The sequence below is a fragment of the Erigeron canadensis genome, chromosome 1 (genome assembly GCF_010389155.1).
Source record: "Erigeron canadensis isolate Cc75 chromosome 1, C_canadensis_v1, whole genome shotgun sequence".
Classification (NCBI taxonomy): Eukaryota; Viridiplantae; Streptophyta; class Magnoliopsida; order Asterales; family Asteraceae; genus Erigeron; species Erigeron canadensis.
In genome coordinates this window covers 6937951-6951804 of record NC_057761.1, presented here as the reverse complement: position 1 = coordinate 6951804, position 13854 = coordinate 6937951, and the positions used below count along the sequence as shown (strand labels likewise).

Here is a 13854-nt window from a genome sequence, read left to right as displayed (position 1 = left end):
CCTTCTCAAGTAAAAAATTTTTGACATTAAAATCATTTTCTCACTTATTCATTTTTTATTTTTTCCCTTAATCATTTATTTTCCATTTGGTCTCACATACTCAATTTAATACACCATCATATAACTAAACACTCAAGCAAAGTATAAAAAAAATCTTAAAAAAATCTAAAAAAAAAAAAAAAGTAGGAAGTGAGACAAGTGATAGGGTTCACCAGCGAAAATATCACTATTTTTCACCATGGTCTCCTTAACCCTTTCACCCACTCCTGTGATCCCTTTTTACCTAGTCTTTTCAACCCGTCTTTACAAATGATCTAATAACACTTGAAACTTTTTGCTTATCACTTTAACATCACATCACCCAAAAATTTCAATAATTCAGAAATGATTTCAATTTCCTCAGCAAATTAGTGAGAACCAGATTTTGAAGAAATTTATATGCCTCCACAACTTCCTTTTAGTGGCAAGTGACTTTGTGAGTTATTCTCCTAGTTATAGTGATATATTCTCCTAATCAATCAATCACGGGAATAACTATATTTCTACTGTGAGCTGAGTAATTAGTTCAATAGTTCACACTCTTTTTAATTAAGTATTGTTGTTGTTATAGTTGGCGATCGTACGTTACCTTTCATTTGTTTGTTCGTTCGTTCGTTTAGTCCAAGTACATATATATATTCTTGGATTAACATTGTAAATGAATAGTAATACTTAGGAAAATGAATTATAGACAAATATAAACAGATACAAACATTATGTAACCTTTAACCATTGCATGATCTTTTCTGTGTGGACCAGTTTTATAAGAGATATGAAAAGATCTAGAAAGAGATAATTTTTTTTTTTTTTTTGCACTGAATATACTGAAGGCGGCTTAAAATATACCACCTTTTCCTTCAGAGGTCTCACAAACCATACCATGCAAAGACTTAGCATATATCCATAATTGTAGAATTTATGCTACAGGGCATAGGATATGTAATCAACTTATGATTGTATTATTTAGCAATAATTGTAAAACTCAAACAAAAACAACATCAAACTGCTATAAGCTCTTTGAAAGTTTTACACACAATGTACTTGGTCATAAATTAAGCGTATAAAATAACCTATATAATAACACCTGAGACTTTAATTCCACATGGGTAAAATTGTAATTTAACCACCCTTTTGGTGACCGGCGACTTCCTCGGTTCTCTTCTGGTGTGGCATGAGATTGTGGAGAACGTCGATGATGTGAAGGTGGTTCATGGTTGTGAGTGTTGATATAGTAATTAATGGACAGAATTGTGTACTCTAGAGTACCTTTGGCGTTTCACTTATGGCATAGACTTGTTTGAGCTTTTTCACCACTTCTTTCATGGATGGGCGGGATTTTGGTTCGGGTCCAAGACATGTGAGGGCTAACTGAGCGATTTGGCCTGCAGCCTTTGACGGGTATCTTCCTTCGAGTCGTGAGTCCATTATGGTCTTTAACTTCCTTCGGTCAGCTAGGTATGGTTTGACCCAATCGCCCAGATTTTGTTGGGCAGCTGGCCGCTGAGTGTCAAGTGCTCGCATTCCTGTTAACATTTCAACTAACACAATTCCAAAACCATAGACGTCACTCTTCACATACAAATGCCCTGTAAAATAAGAACATAATTTTTTAGATTGCTCAATATGTGGGTGCAATGGATACTGGTTTTGTTTTGTTTTGTATGAGATGAATTCTGAGGTTCAACCAGTTAAACATACAGCTCTAAATGACGTCACTTGCAATAAGGACTCAAAATCTCAAATTACCTGTAGAAACATACTCAGGAGCAGCATAGCCATAAGTTCCCATAACACGTGTTGTAACGTGTGATTGACTATCCGAGGGACCAAGTTTTGCAAGCCCAAAATCAGATATCTTTGCATTGTAAGACTGGCCAAAGCAAGAACAGAAGAAAGTCATGCAAACTGAGAACCACAAAGAGGTCATATTCTTGAGCATATAAGTAACACAACTTACCCCATCTAGCAATATGTGTGACGCCTTGAAATCTCTGTAAATTACATGGTTCTCAGAACTGTGCAAGAATGCTAGTCCCTGAGCTGCTCCTATTAAAATCTTGAGCCGAATATCCCATGGAAGTGGTTGAACATTAGAACCTCCTTCGAAATACCGACAACATTAAAACTTTGATTAGAATATACCATGACATATTCTTTATTTCTCACTGTTATGTAATTTTCTTCTAACATAACATAGACAAGGCCAATATATATATATATATATATGTATATGAACTTTAGCAGCATTTTTGAGAGTGTTTACTTCGAAATAAATGGTTTGCGAAGTTTCCTTTTTGCATGAACTCGTATACAAGTAGCAACTCCGTCTCCTCATGACAATATCCCAATAGTTTCACAAGATTCGGATGAAAAAGCCTTCCTAGAAAGTCCACCTCCGACTGCTCGAATGGACCATGAATATCAACACTGTTAGCATCCGAGACCATTTCAAAAAATTATGCTAATTAATCCCTGAATATCAACCTGCCATTCTTTCAATCCTTGAAGGCTGTTAGAATCCCTCTTTTTCACAGCAACTACATTCTGTTTGGAACTGGAATTCGGCTTGTCTTTAATCCAAGCTTTATAAACCTTTCCAAATCCACCTTCACCTAAAACTGTAACATTTTGAAAATTTCTAGTAGCAACTTTTAGTTCAGCAAAGCTAAATACCCGAAGATTTGGATGTGGCACTATCGAGCCATGTGGATCCACTGTGTTAACGTCACTTGCTGCTGAACATGAAGTATTTACACTGAGTATTAGTTATAATTTAGTTTTAGAATAGTTGGTATTTATTAATTAGGCAGCCTAAAGAACTATGTAGTGTTTTCTGTGAAATGATATATTGGCTTTAACTCGGTTTGCGACAAAAACACCCATTTATTGTTGTCACTTAAACAACTGGTTTTGGTTTGCCCGGCAACCAAAAACCCGTCTACTGTTCTTTGTAGAAACTATTGGTTTGATTAGCTTTGCCTGCCGAAAAACCCGTGTACCGTTGTTGAAACAGTTGATCCTTAGAGAAACATGTGTACCATAAATGACAGTTACTTTTAATTCGCTTTGTGACCAATAAAACTGTGTACTATCTTGGAAATAGTAACTACTTTCCAGTATACTCTGTATCTAGGAAAAACAGTTGTTTTTGATTCATCCTAATTCCAAAGTCTAGAGAGCATCGATTTGAAATCAAACTCGATCCCAAACCAGTGTAGTAGAAAGTGAGTAGGTATTCAATATCTTAAAGTTCTTGATCGAATCTAGGAATAAAAATAACATGTGTCAAACTGGAACTCGTCCGATGTAAATATTTGTGGTGGTAAAAATTTAACCATTTTAATAGAAAAAGGTAAAAAATAATAGTATAAAAAACAATTAATAAAGTTATATAAATTTGTGGTGATAAAAGTTTACCGTTTTAATAGAAAAAAGGTAAAAACTAATAGTATAAAAAAAATGAATATGTTGACCCCACCAAAATAAAATGAAAAAAAAAAGTTACTATTCTTTGCACGGCTTACGAGATTTTGTTTTTAATATATATATATATATATAATTATCAATTTAATTCTTGTTTCATCATTGTTTCTTATCAGGTGTTAACATAAGGGACAAAACCAAAAACCCACCGTCATTATTTGATCCTATTGTTGCCTTTGAAGTAGTGTTCTTGATGAGTGATGGATCTAGGAATAAATATAGCATATGTCAAATTCTAACTCGTCCAGTTTAAATGTTTTTAAAATGTTTACTTTATACCCTAGGTTTATAATATTGGATAACATGTGTCAAGACATAAATGATCATATCCTTGTTTAAAAAATATTCCAGTCTAATCTAGGCTCATGGACCTAAGCTAGAACCATATAGATTTTTTAACGGCAAAGTATCCTAGTCATATTCCTAAACTACCCGAATGCTTGGCATCGAACTCAAAACTTTCAAAAAGACACCAAATGCACCCTTCACCCACCCCCTACAAATGTGTAGAGGCTTCGAACCCGGGTTGGAAACTTTAAGGTACAAAGACCTTATCAATGACCTATCACCCTATTGGGGTATAGTATATGAGATTTTTTTTTATTTTTTTTTTGGAACAACAAATTTCTACACCTATTCTACCTATATCTAAATTCCCCAAGAATTACGCCAAAGGGAGGGTCGAACCCCCACTTACTCCAAAGAAGCATATGACCCTTACCACCCTACCAAAGTGGCGGGGTATATGAGATAATTCACCTTGATATATCTGTTATATATAAACCATGATTTTGTCCAACAGAATAGTTGGAATTAGTCACGGAGGGTCTAACTTTTAGGGAAGATGTGTTAATATACCATATGTTTATGTATTTTGGATATAATATATTAAGACAACATCATTGCTATATATTCTAACAAAAGAATGTCAGTTTTCGAATTTCATAAATAATATATAAAGTTAGACACTCACATGTTGAACAGATCATTACTCACATAAAGGAAATACCTGGGTTTTCAGCAGCGGAGTTGAAGGGAAACACATAAATCATTTTAGTAAATATCGACTTGCCTGGACTTTGCAACTGCAAGGTAAGTATAGATTCGAGACTGAATATAACCTCGGTCATTGTAGGCCGATGCTTTGGATGACTTTCTAAGCATCTTATGGCAATTTTTGCAAACCCCTTCAAACATTTTGGGGATATTTCACCCCTTATACCAGAATCAATTATATTCTTTAAGTTACCTTCTTTGACCGAGTCTTGTGCCCATGTAGCTAAACCAAATTCAAGACTCCTATCCACTGGCCGCTTCTGACACAACATTTCAAGCAATACCACCCCAAAAGCGTACACATCAGACTTCCTTGTCAACTGTCCGGTTGCGAAATAGTTAGGATCAAGATACCCGAAAGTACCTTTTACAAGAGTGTTGACATAAGTGCGTGGCTGATTCGTTGGGCCTATTTTGGACAACCCAAAATCGGAAATTTTAGCTGCCCAGTTTTCGTTTAACAAAATATTTGAACTTTTGACATCTCGGTGTATAACACCAAACTCAATACCAGTTCCAGTATGGAGGTAGTCTAGCCCACGAGCTGCACCTATGCAAATCTTTAGCCGCTCAACCCAAGAAAGATGGGTGCGGAGTGGTTTATGGAGATGATCTTCAAGGGTTCCGTTCTGCATATACTCGTATACAAGGATCATTTCCTGTTCATAGTTACAATAACCAATCAAAGACACTAGATGAGAGTGACGCAACTTAGAAAGCATCTCGACCTCAGCCCAGAACTCTGTTGCTCCTTGATCTGACATCAGATCTAACCGTTTAATAGCAGCGACAACATGACTAGTTCCGACGATAACTTTCCCTTTGTACACTTTTCCAAAGCCCCCACTACCAATCACAAATGATTCGTTGAAGTTTTCCGTTGCTGAAAGAATTTCATGCAGTTTGAATTTACGGCATGGTGGTTGTAACCATTGAGATGTGGAGGTAGAAGGTTCAGACTTGATACCATCGCTAGTTTCAAAAGACATCATTGATGAATCAAACTAGTTGATAGGATAAATCATGAAGACTTTACAAAAGGAAACAGAGATAGTTGGACCCCTCCATGATGACTTTACAAGTCAACTTTTAGAATGATAGTCTTCTTCCTAGAAGATTCTGCCTTTCCCCTGCTCTTCCGGTGTTCATTTTCTTGCTAAGGACAAGAAATTGTGAATTATATCATATTTATGAATATTCTTTATATCAAGCGAAGTTAGTTCTCTTTAACTTAAGTCCATAAATATATGTGTTAGCAACTATCTTGAAATTCTCTGATTATTCAATAAAATAGTTGGTTGAAAATTTAATCTTTTTGTGGACGGATTGAGTAAAGGACATTAAAAACCATTGGGTAATAGCCCAGTGGTCATCAACCGCCATTTTACAGGGGAGGTTCTGGACACTAGACTGGCTGAGAAATTAGTGGGTACAAAATGGTACATAGGATCAGGGAGTTTTCATCCAATTACCTAAAGGACATTAAAAGGACTTAAAAATTCACAAAACATAGTAAGACATTGTTTCTTGTTAAAATCCAGAAAGTTAAACCCTAATCCTATGGGTATTTCTAAAACCCTTATGGTCAAGCCCAGTCCGAAGGGATCAAATTGTAATGAACTTATGATTGTATCATTTTTAGCAGTAATTATAAAAGTATGTTTTAATTCATACTAACAAAAACTAGATTAAACATCTATCTCTAACTACAATAATCTCTTTAAAGTTATACAAACAATGTACTTGGCCTTAAAGTGTATAAAAAAACCTATATATAACACTTGAGACATTAAATCCACATGGGTTAAAATTGTAATTTCACCACCCTTTTGGCGAGCGACGACTTCCACGGTTTCCTTCTAGTGTAGCATGAGGTTGTGGAGAACGTCGATGATATGAAGGTGGTTGTGAATTTCGATATGGTGATTGATGGACAGAATTGTGTACTCTAGGTACCCTTGGCCTTTCATTTATGGCATCGAGTTGTTCAAGCTTTTCCAGTACTTCTTGCATTGATGGGCGAGATTTTGGTTCGGGTCCAAGACATGTGAGGGCTAACTGAGCGATTTGGCCTGCAGCCTTTGACGGGTATCTTCCTTCGAGTCGTGAGTCCATTATGGTCTTTAACTTCCTTCGGTCAGCTAGGTATGGTTTGACCCAATCGCCCAGATTTTGTTGGGCAGCTGGCCGCTGAGTGTCAAGTGCTCGCATTCCTGTTAACATTTCAACTAACACAATTCCAAAACCATAGACGTCGCTCTTCACATACAAATGCCCTATAAAAAAGGAACAAAAGTTTGACCATTAAAACAAACAGCGCTAAATGATGTGTCTGTTAGGGAAGGGCTTTTAGGAGCTTAAAAGCCCCGAGCTTTTAAATATAAGCCCCTTTTAAAGTTATAGTCTTGTTTGGATATTCATTTGAAATCAAAAGCCCCAGCCCCAAAAAGTTCCTAAAAGCCCCGAAAGGTCTTTAAAATAAAAACTTGTGTAAGAAGGGTTGAAATACAAGCCCCAGCCTCTAGCCCTATTTCTAAGCTCCGGCTCCAAGCCCTAGCTGCAGCCCCGGCTCGAAGCTTTTGAACGAAACATACCCGATGTCATTTGCAATAAGGACTCAAATTACCTGTAGAAACATACTCAGGAGCAGCATAGCCATAAGTACCCATAACACGTGTTGTTACGTGTGATTGACTTGCTGATGGACCAGTTTTAGCGAGCCCAAAATCAGATATTTTGGCATTATAAGACTGGCCAAGGCAAGAACAGAAAAATGTCATTCTAACTGAGAAACAGAGAGGTCATAATCTTGATCACATTAGTAGCACAACTACTTACCCCATCTAGCAATATATTTGATGCCTTAAAATCTCTGTAAATAACTTGCTTCTCGGAAGTGTGCAAGAATGCTAGTCCCCTTGCTGCTCCTATTGAAATCTTGAGCCGAAGATCCCATGGAAGTGGTTGAACAGTAGAACCTCCTGCGAAATTCAGACAACAGTAAGATTTTATCCAAATATATCATGAAAGATTCTTTATGTCTCATTGTTAGTTATGTTTTTATTCTCTAACATAATATAGACATAGACACAATATATATGAATATGATTATTTTAGCAACAATTTTAAGAGTTCTTACTTCCAAATAAATGGTTTTCCAAGCTTCCTTTTTGCATAAACTCGTATACAAGTAGCAACTCTGTACCCTCATAACAATATCCCAATAGTTTCACAAGATTCGGATGAGAAAGCCTTCCTAGAAAGTCCACCTCTGTCTGCTCGAATGGACCATGAAATTCAACACCATTAGCATATCAAAAACTTATGCTAGTAAATCCCTGAATAAATGGTAAGGCATAACTGCACAATATATTGCAACAAGTGCTTAAAATTTAAAAGTGCAAGACAAGGTTTAGTTGGGCTGGACACGTCATTTTTCCGAATGGATCAACTGGTTGTCAACTCACACTTTTCTTGCAAGTAAAAAAATATGTTTAATGTATGGTTAATAAAAACAATATTATCACAATATTCTTCAAATTCTTCGAAAAAACAACCCATGAGGTTGTATGCAGCAAAAGTTCACTTTGGGCGATTTTCATCCCTTTGACCCATTTTTGATTATTGGGCTACTTTTCTAATGGATTAGCTAATTACCTGCCATTCTTCTAATCCTTGCATGCTCTCAGAATTCAACTTTTTGACAGCAACTACATTCTGTTTGGAACTGGAATTCGACTTGTCATCAAGCCAGGCTTTATAAACCTTTCCAAAACCACCTTCGCCTAAAACTGTATCACTTCGAAAATTTCTAGTAGCAACTTTTAGTTCAGCAAAACTAAATACCCTAAGATTGGGATGTGACAATATGGAGCCATCTGGACCGACAGCGTCACCACCGCTTGCTGCTGAAAACTGGCTGTCGCGCGATAATTTGCTGCTTGCTCCTGATGATGCTGTTGAATTTGAAGTAGTACTGCTGTTGATGGTGGTCTGTGAAATGCCAACTTTCATATACAAAAAATATTAGATAGAATCATATGATCAAGGTTTTTAAAAGATTTCATGCAACTTAAAGATTAATTTTTTCCATTTAATAAAAGTAACTACTAGATGAGAGTTTATAAGTGTGACTATAACCCATAACCCATGAAATACAATATAAGCACAAAATTTAAAGGGGATTAACCCGTAAACAACACGATGTTTTCTCCAACATTGGCAATAAATCAACAGAGTTCTTTTTTTTTTTTATGAATATCATTATCATCATCATAGTATATATAACGAGTATTAAAGTAAAACAAATAGCATATGATCTTGACCATGATCCGTAAAACTGATTCACAAAGATTCAGTATAAGTATAAACACTCTACAATTTCCAATTAACTGAAAATAACTATTATGTTTGTATACTTTAGTACTCTACTTGTTTTATTTACATCAGAACCTAAATATATATATATATATATATATATATATGGAAAAGTTAAATTAGGGACTCCTTATTTTAGGGATCATTTAGGACACTTCTCAATCATTCATTTTTCACCATCTCCGACCACCACCATGATCCTCCGGTGACGGCGACCACCGTAACCACGACTTACGCATGTGTAAATACAACTTACACATGTGTAAGTTATACAACCACCATCATCTCCGACCACCACCATGATCCTCCGGCGGCCGCGACCACTGCCACCACGACTTACACAACTTACACATGTGTAAGTTACATGTCCCTAATGGTCCCTAATTTAAGGAGTCCCTAATCTAACCTACTATATATATATATATATATATATTTAAGAAAGTATAGCATGCAATCATCCAAATTTGACAATAAGTCATAGGAAGCTGAATATATTATCACATATTAGATACATAGTAATTATATGATACAAATTCATGAAGAAGATCGAGAAATCTATAAAGTGTTGTTGCCATGACCAGGATCATCAGATATCACCATACAAATTAGATGACAAAAGGTCAACATAAATTATCTACCAATTAAAAGAAGCTAAACACACAAAAATATTACGGAGTATCTATTTTAAGAAACGTTGAATATGACAAAAAAATATTTTATTTGAAAAAAGAAAAATAATTAGAAAAGTTGATATTTGTTTGTACCTGAACTGAGATTGCCTGTGGTGGTAGGAGTTTGGTCATTGGAAGAAGATGAAGAAAAGCAAATGCCCATAATTTTAATCAAGTTTTTCAAAAGAAAAACTTCTTCTTTGAATATGTAATGATCAAATGGGTATCATTAAGTCTTGTGATCAGTGTATATGTAGATAACAATCAGTCAAGCCTTTGATTCCCAAAAACTGGTTTTTTTTTTTTGACTAGAATTCCTTTATAAAAAAAATAATATTGATTCTTTTGACTATTTTCTTTGTGGAATTTTTGCATAATAATGAAATGCAACTTGTTAATGTGTGTCCATTATTATTGTTTATCTATTTTTTATATATATATATGGAGGGCATACAAGAGAACAACAAATGATCCCATTATGATTTGTGGGTGTGGAGGTGAAGGATGACCAAGTCTGTCATTTGCTATTTTCATAGTCAAAGTCAATCCTGCGTGTGTTTTAAGAAAATGTGTCTCAATTTTAATTTCCTTAATAATTTCCATTCAAAATAAAATATTTTAATTAATAAAATACTGAAGAATTCTATTCTAGGACTGGGCTCCATTTATTTGGAAATTTACTGGGAAATTCGGTACCTTTACATGCTTTTTTAAGATGTTAGGAAAGAAATTAACTTTAGACCATCGATCTGTATGCTATGTGAAAGTTTTTAAAAAGTTATTGCATGTAAAAACATGTTTAAAACACCGGAAAAAAGGAGGTGTTCATGCATCGTATGCCTTTTTTGTTTTGGATAAGACAATGATAAGGACCAAAATCTTTTTGTAGTTAGCTAGTAGCAAGGTATATGCGCGATCACGCTATGTCAGTGAATGTGGTCTGATGGTGCGGCGACCGGCGGTTACTATTAGTTGGTAGTATTAACATCAAGTGGTGTAGATTGATATATATGTAATGTAAAGTTGATAATAAATATATTTTAGAAGATAACAGTGTAGGATGTACATTAATTCATTATTATTTTTAAATAAAATTACACGTTTTATCCCACTTTGTAGTAGTGAAAAAAAAACTAACATTCTCGCAATACAAATTATCCATCCATAATAATAATTATTTTACAATATAGTTATATGCAGTAAAATATGTTCATATTCAAAGTATGGAAGTATCATGAAGATATCACTCCTTTTCAATAAAGGAGTTGATATTTGTATCACAATTTTTAATGAATTTACCATAGTTGTGCATTAATAGTTTGTACAGACAATTGTATAACTGGTACAATATGATATATTTATTAAAATTATGATACAAATATCACCACTCTTCAATAAAACATTCAAACTGATCCCTTCAACATATATATGAGCAAACAGGAGCATTTAATTTCAAACTAAAGCCCCAATAACACTCTAGCAAGAAAAGGTCGGTGTGAGTTCAAACCGACTTTCACATCCTCTGTTAGATCGAGATGGTCTATGGGATTTTCAAAACCATCAAGTGTGTTTAGCCATTGACCCATCAAAATCAAATCAAGTGTCTAAACTCGTGAGCTATATTTATTGCAATTAGTATCACAATTTATGGTAAAGCTCCGTGTAACTGAAACTCCTACTTGATGAGAACACTTTGACACAAACTAGGATCTTTTATGTCATTGAGATCTGCATCATCGGTCTCAAAATGAAGCCCTGGTTTGTTCTTTTTGTGAGTTAATGCCTGACTCTCATCCTCATTTATTCTTCAAGTGTAGTTTCTCCACTCAGGTATGGACTTTGGTCACGCGAAAAACTGATATACAAGGTTTATCAATTGGGATTCTATTATCGCCGTTGTTAGTTTATTACCAAGGAAAAGAGCTATTAGTGTCATCATTGTTAAATTGGTTCTTGCAGTATCTGTCTATTACTTATGGCGAGAAAGGAATAATGATAGGATCTTCAACAAGAAAAAGAAAACAAGCTTTCAATTGGCCGAAGAAGTGTTGAATACCATTCGCCTTAAGCAGTTTACTCTTAGATTCAAGAAAACAAGCCAAGTTGAAAAGACTTTTGAAGTTTGGAATCTTCCTTATTCTCTTGTTAACGAAAAGTAGGTTTATGTGATGTCCTAGTTTGTGTTTACAATAGGCTAGGTTCTGTGGGCATAACAAATTATGTACCATAGTTTTTTTAGCACATTGGTGCATGTGTATGTACTAGTCAATATGTCTACAAGTCATATTGTCTCAACATTTTTGAGTAATTTATACAATTCACACGGGGTATCACCTTTTACCCAAAAAGTGTAAACGTAAGATTATTTGATAAAATTGATATTTTAACCATCCCTACCTACGAAAATTTGATACAAATTAGCATAAAATTGAATTATCGGTACCAAAACCAATACCATACTACCAGTATCGATATGGATATCTACGGGATGTTATTGGTTTTGTGTTTGAGATGTTTTCGATTAGTAATTTCCAATACTAATCGGTTTGGTACGGTAAGGTGTCAAATACCTAACATCCCACTCCCATGAGCAAAAACTCTAAAACCAAACACCTCATAATCAATTTTTTTTCCCCTCATTTAAATTTAATAGCAACCACATCAACTTATTTGACTAATCAATAATAATAATACGACGTACATCTTAGTTTTTACTTATCACTCTTTGCTTTCACACAGATGGAAACAACGAAAGTGTCATCACCACAAATAATATTACAATTATTTACTAATTTTAGGCATTCTTTTATATAAAGGGATTCCCCCAATAATTTGTATTCAAATTTGTAGTTAGAGTGAACAAATTACGAAAATTTATAACGTTTTTATGTATGTATATATTAAACTAAAGACGTGTAGAAATTTATTCACACTAAAAAGTGTGAAGTTTTACAAATTCATAATTTTAGGTGTAGACTTTCATTTAATTTGTAACAAATTAAATATTGAATTTTACACCTAAAATTGTGGGTTTCTAAAATTAATTCATAACTTTTAGTGTGGATAAATTTATACACTTTTAGTTTAATATAGTTTTACTAAGGTTGCGGAAGTCGCTAGACGCTTCCAAGTCGGATGACTAGTGAGTTGTAAGTACTCGGGTCAATGCGATGAGTACTCGGAGGTCAAAGCGGCCAATTCAAGGAGTACTCGGATTAATCGGACGACTCCGCGTCTTGCCTTGTAGCGAGTACTAAGTGAGTACTCGGATCGACTCGGTGAGCTTTTTTACACACAAAAAACATACATGTCAAACTTTTATAATTTGTTCACGCTAAATAAAAGTTTACATGTAAATTGTAATATTAATTTGTAGTGCATAAACTATTTAAAACCTTCAAAAATCCTTGAAAAAAAAAAAAAAAAAAAGTCACGACAATCTAGTTCTAACCGTTATTTAGATAGATACATGATTAACGTTAAAAAATAGCTGTCTTACGGTTTCATTTTCAATCCAAATTCTATAAGTGGTTTACAATATTCAAAATTAGATAGTTCGAATACATGTTGAATCTTAATATATACTCGTAGTGTGTATAATAAAACATATTTTGTTGTTTAGGCATAATTAATATGGGAAATGATCCTTACACAATTTATTTTTACCATACACAACAAATATATGCATTACATGGTTGTATTGTACAATTGTATAATGCACACAGTGTTATATATGGCTAAAAATTGTTGCGTATGGATAATTTCCCAATTAAGATTCTTAATGCATGCCCGCTTGCATCCAAATAAGATGCTAAAAGAACTACGAGTATTTTACAATCATCATGCTTAAGTTAACTAACAAAATTATATTAACAACTTGGATTATTTTAGAACTAATGTTATAAAACCGTCATTTTAGCCGTCACTCAGGTAGGTACTGTCCATTATATACTATTTTATATTATAACCACGGGGGAAGAATTATATGTTAATAACATTATAACAATAATATATAGTTAGAAATAAACAATTGATGAAAGGCATATCGAATTCACTGCACAGGTTTTTAATATTTACAATAATTGTATTCTCTACCACACGACTTCAAATTAGATGATCAAATTGATAGTAAATTTATATTGGGAGATATATAAAAAATAAAAGTCAAGTCGTTTACTTAGATTCTAAGATGCTGATCATTATCCTTCAATTGCAACGGATACATTTT

At 34.2% G+C, this 13854-nt stretch overlaps 2 protein-coding genes across 3 annotated transcripts; both read right to left on the bottom strand.

Annotated features, from left to right (window-relative positions):
- Nucleotides 1–992: 992 nt before the first annotated feature.
- LOC122584800 (putative receptor-like protein kinase At5g39000) lies at nucleotides 993–5627 on the bottom strand. The gene is made up of 7 exons (XM_043756864.1): nucleotides 4532–5627; nucleotides 3672–3728; nucleotides 2524–2774; nucleotides 2303–2438; nucleotides 1997–2139; nucleotides 1786–1909; nucleotides 993–1625 (listed from the first exon to the last, which is right to left on the bottom strand). The coding sequence occupies exons 1-7, from the start codon at nucleotides 5568–5570 to the stop codon at nucleotides 1297–1299; spliced, it is 2079 nt and encodes a 692-aa protein (XP_043612799.1). The 5' UTR covers nucleotides 5571–5627; the 3' UTR covers nucleotides 993–1296.
- A 599-nt stretch (nucleotides 5628–6226) lies between these two features.
- LOC122606714 (probable serine/threonine-protein kinase PIX13) lies at nucleotides 6227–10016 on the bottom strand. Of its 2 annotated transcripts, none has more exons than XM_043779572.1 (6): nucleotides 9720–10016; nucleotides 8236–8585; nucleotides 7718–7853; nucleotides 7417–7559; nucleotides 7205–7328; nucleotides 6227–6854 (listed from the first exon to the last, which is right to left on the bottom strand). In XM_043779572.1, the coding sequence occupies exons 1-6, from the start codon at nucleotides 9787–9789 to the stop codon at nucleotides 6397–6399; spliced, it is 1281 nt and encodes a 426-aa protein (XP_043635507.1). In that variant the 5' UTR covers nucleotides 9790–10016; the 3' UTR covers nucleotides 6227–6396. The 2 variants fall into 2 exon arrangements, with proteins under 2 accessions (XP_043635507.1, XP_043635516.1); XM_043779581.1 differs by having other exon boundaries at nucleotides 8236–8571.
- Between the last annotated feature and the right edge of the window lie 3838 nt (nucleotides 10017–13854).

Excerpts from the sequence above, each read along its gene's own strand:
- LOC122584800 (XM_043756864.1), bottom strand. The coding sequence starts at position 5,570 with ATGATGTCTTTTGAAACTAGCGATGGTATCAAGTCTGAACCTTCTACC. Across the intron at positions 2,140-2,302 it reads CGCAAACCATTTATTTCGAA|GAGGTTCTAATGTTCAACCA; the intron begins GTAAACACTCTC and ends GGTATTTCGAAG. Across the intron at positions 1,910-1,996 it reads CACACATATTGCTAGATGGG|TCTTACAATGCAAAGATATC; the intron begins GTAAGTTGTGTT and ends TGCTTTGGCCAG.
- LOC122606714 (XM_043779572.1), bottom strand. The coding sequence starts at position 9,789 with ATGGGCATTTGCTTTTCTTCATCTTCTTCCAATGACCAAACTCCTACC. Across the intron at positions 7,854-8,235 it reads AAGGATTAGAAGAATGGCAG|ACAGAGGTGGACTTTCTAGG; the intron begins GTAATTAGCTAA and ends CCATTCGAGCAG. Across the intron at positions 7,329-7,416 it reads CAAATATATTGCTAGATGGG|TCTTATAATGCCAAAATATC; the intron begins GTAAGTAGTTGT and ends TGCCTTGGCCAG.